Source organism: Crocuta crocuta, unplaced genomic scaffold (genome assembly GCF_008692635.1).
Source record: "Crocuta crocuta isolate KB4526 unplaced genomic scaffold, BGI_CrCroc_1.0 scaffold229, whole genome shotgun sequence".
Taxonomy (NCBI): Eukaryota; Metazoa; Chordata; class Mammalia; order Carnivora; family Hyaenidae; genus Crocuta; species Crocuta crocuta.
In genome coordinates, this window is record NW_027536464.1 from 7,313,882 (window position 1) to 7,316,865 (window position 2,984).

The 2,984-nt window shown below is 46.0% G+C and overlaps 1 protein-coding gene across 1 annotated transcript in view; it reads right to left on the reverse strand.

Annotated features, from left to right (window-relative positions):
• Positions 1 to 252: 252 nt before the first annotated feature.
• PAX3 (paired box 3) overlaps positions 253 to 2,984 on the reverse strand; it is a 237,387-nt gene continuing 234,655 nt past the window's right edge. The window contains 2 exon segments of the mRNA XM_077748573.1: positions 253 to 417; positions 1,186 to 1,265. Of these exon segments, the coding sequence (XP_077604699.1) occupies positions 253 to 417; positions 1,186 to 1,265 (245 nt within the window).

Here is a 2,984-nt window from a genome sequence, read left to right on the forward strand (position 1 = left end):
CATCAGCTACACATAGTGAAGCTGACAGGGAAACAGGGAAACAAAGAAACCCAAGGTAGGCAACAACAGAAGTTTCAACCACAATTTAGGTTGGAGGTTAAGGAGGACGATGTGTGGTACAACAGAGAAAGAGAACATAAAAGAAGAGGCACTCAACCAGCCTGAACCCAGGGTCCACTCCATACTGTGCTCTCAGTTCATGCCAGTTTGAGGGGAGACTGACTTTCTCAGGCAGCATCCAACCTGCCAAGCTTAACATCCACCCGCAATGGCACAGAGGACAACAGCCCTTTCCACCTCTGCAGGCAGAGAAGAGACAGGCCATCTGGGGGGCTGTTTGGAGAGCACCACAACTTCGTAGTTTTCAGTGTGCATAGTGGACACACACACATTTTGATATTCCAGCATTGCAATGACCTACACAGAGGCCAACAGAAGAAGAACACAGCAGAGGTCTATCCCTTAAAGTCTCAATGTTGAGTATTGCCAAGAGGTTAAATTATCCGCATGCATCAGGATGGAGTATGAACCAGCAGAAGACAACACAACAGATCAAAAGGTGAACAGCAGAACGTGGTCTGAACAGAAAAGCAGAGACATCCACCTCTTAGCTCTTCCTGGCGGGAAGGTTCATCAGCACATGAGTGGAGAGTGAATATCAGCATTATACTTCACAGTCTCCATCTCACAGTGCCACGTATTCATTCATACTTTCATAAAGTGATGGCTATTCTTTTTTCCAGAGTGGGCCTGGAGTGTGGTAAATGCCCTCTTGCTTCATGCTTCTGGAACATTTCTCTTCCTTCAGGAATCTCAGTGCTATTGTAGCCTGAGTCATCAGACCCATCCTATTGCTACCACCTTCTGTGGCAATAGCCCAGCCAGCACCTGGAAACACTTGTCCTCTGATGGGTTTCCATAGTTTTCTCTCTGTTGTTATTTTCTACTCTCAACTTTAGTGACTTCAGGAGCCACGTAGATATCCTCAGGAATGAACATTCCTAGTGTTAACCCCACTAGGGGACAGCCTTGGAGGAGACCTCTATGTATCACTTGGTCTCCAAAAGCCCCATTCTACCTACAGGGCCATGATGGTAATCTAGGCTCACCTGGTATTCCTGAGTGCTCAGACAGCCTTGGATGTTGGAAAGTGTGGGCATTCCCTTGTCCCCAGTAGCCTGTTACCTGCAAGGGGACCACAGGCCTCTTCAGGGAAAGTTCGGGAGAGTATTTAACACAACAACTGGAACAGTCCTTTCGGGCTGCTACAGAAAAATACCACAGAACGGGGAGCTTATGAACACCAGACAGTTATTTCTCAGAGTCCTGGAGGCTGGGAGCCAAGATACTCAGGTTCTGGTGAGGACCCTCTTCTGGGTTGCACACTGTCGACTTTTCACTATGTCCTCACGTGGTAGGAAACTCTGTGGAGTGTCTTTCATAAAAGTGCTAATCCCATTCAGGGGGGCTCCACCCTCTTAATCTAAGCTCCCCAAAGCCCCACCTCTTAATACCATCCCACTGGGCACTGGGATGTCAACACATGATTTTGAGGGGACAGAAACTATCCATTCAATCCATTCAACCCATTCATTCAAGACACAATCCATGCCGGTTCTTCCAGGAGAACAGAACACCCTTCTGCCAGTGGGCCCCCAGTCTATTCATTGACTTTGATTTGAGAACTGGGTAAAGAAACTGCAACTTCCTGTTTCCACAGCTCACAGTCTGATGGCGTATGGCAGTCATGTGACATGAGCAGGCGTGAATAAGATGGTATCCCTCTCCTATATTCCCCTCACTGATTTCCATCCACTCGGAATAAAGCAGACTCCTATCCATAGGAGAGTAAGTATTCGTGAATGGTACTGACCTCTCTTCAACTCCTTCGCGGTCTCTGCAACCTTCACACACTAACACTGGCTTCTTTGCTCTTTCTGGTTCAGAACGCCAACATTTGCTCTTCCCTCAGCCTGGAATGGTTTTTTACTTCCACCTTACTCCCACCATTTTTGAGCCAATGTTTTTTCTCTTTCTTCAAAGTGTTTAACGCTACCTAGCATTGTGCATGCGTGCGTGCGTGCGTGTGTGTGTGTGTGTGTATCCTAAGTGTATGTCCCCCCATTACGGGGGAACACTGCCTTTTTACCGCNCGTGCGTGCGTGCGTGTGTGTATCCTAAGTGTATGTCCCCCCATTACGGGGGAACACTGCCTTTTTACCGCTGTGTTCCCAGATCATAGAACAGCAATTGTCATGTCAGCAACAAAGAGACCAAAGACTCTATAAATGATGATCTAAGGTGAGACCAGACTGATATGATCACCATGAGGAACAACAAACATGTTACACAATATGAAAGATAAATATTATTAAAGCCAATAAAATGCTGAAAGAAAATCAGGGGAATCTAAAAAAATAAAAGAGTACGGGGCGCCTGGGTGGCTTAGTCGGTTAAGCGTCCGACTTTCGCTTGGGTCATGATCTCGCGGTTCATGGGTTCGAGCCCCGCGTCAGGCTCTGTGCTGACTGCCAGCTCAGAGCCTGGAGACTGTTTCAGTCTGTGACTCCCTCTCTCTCTGACCCTCCCCTGCTTACACTGTCTCTCTCTCTCTCTCTCCTAGAAATAAATTTTTAAAAAATAAATAAATAAAAAATAAATAAATAAATAAAAAAAAGAGTAAAAGAAATGCAAAGAAAAATAGTTTACTTTACAATGGAGGTATTTAAGAATTGAAAGGCTCTGAAGATTAGAAGGGTGTCCTAAACATTCTCCACCTCAAGTCAGTATCTCTGATGAGTTGAAGGGCACGTAACTGGTCATTTCTTTTGCTAGTTGAACATTGCCTTTGCGACACTTTACAGCTTAAAAATGTTTCCATGTGAATTATTTCATTTGACCCTCCAAATGACCTCATTGACATTGTCAAGCCAGTTCCCCATCCCCAGCCACGCTCGTGGAAACCAATTTCTGCCAGTCGAGAG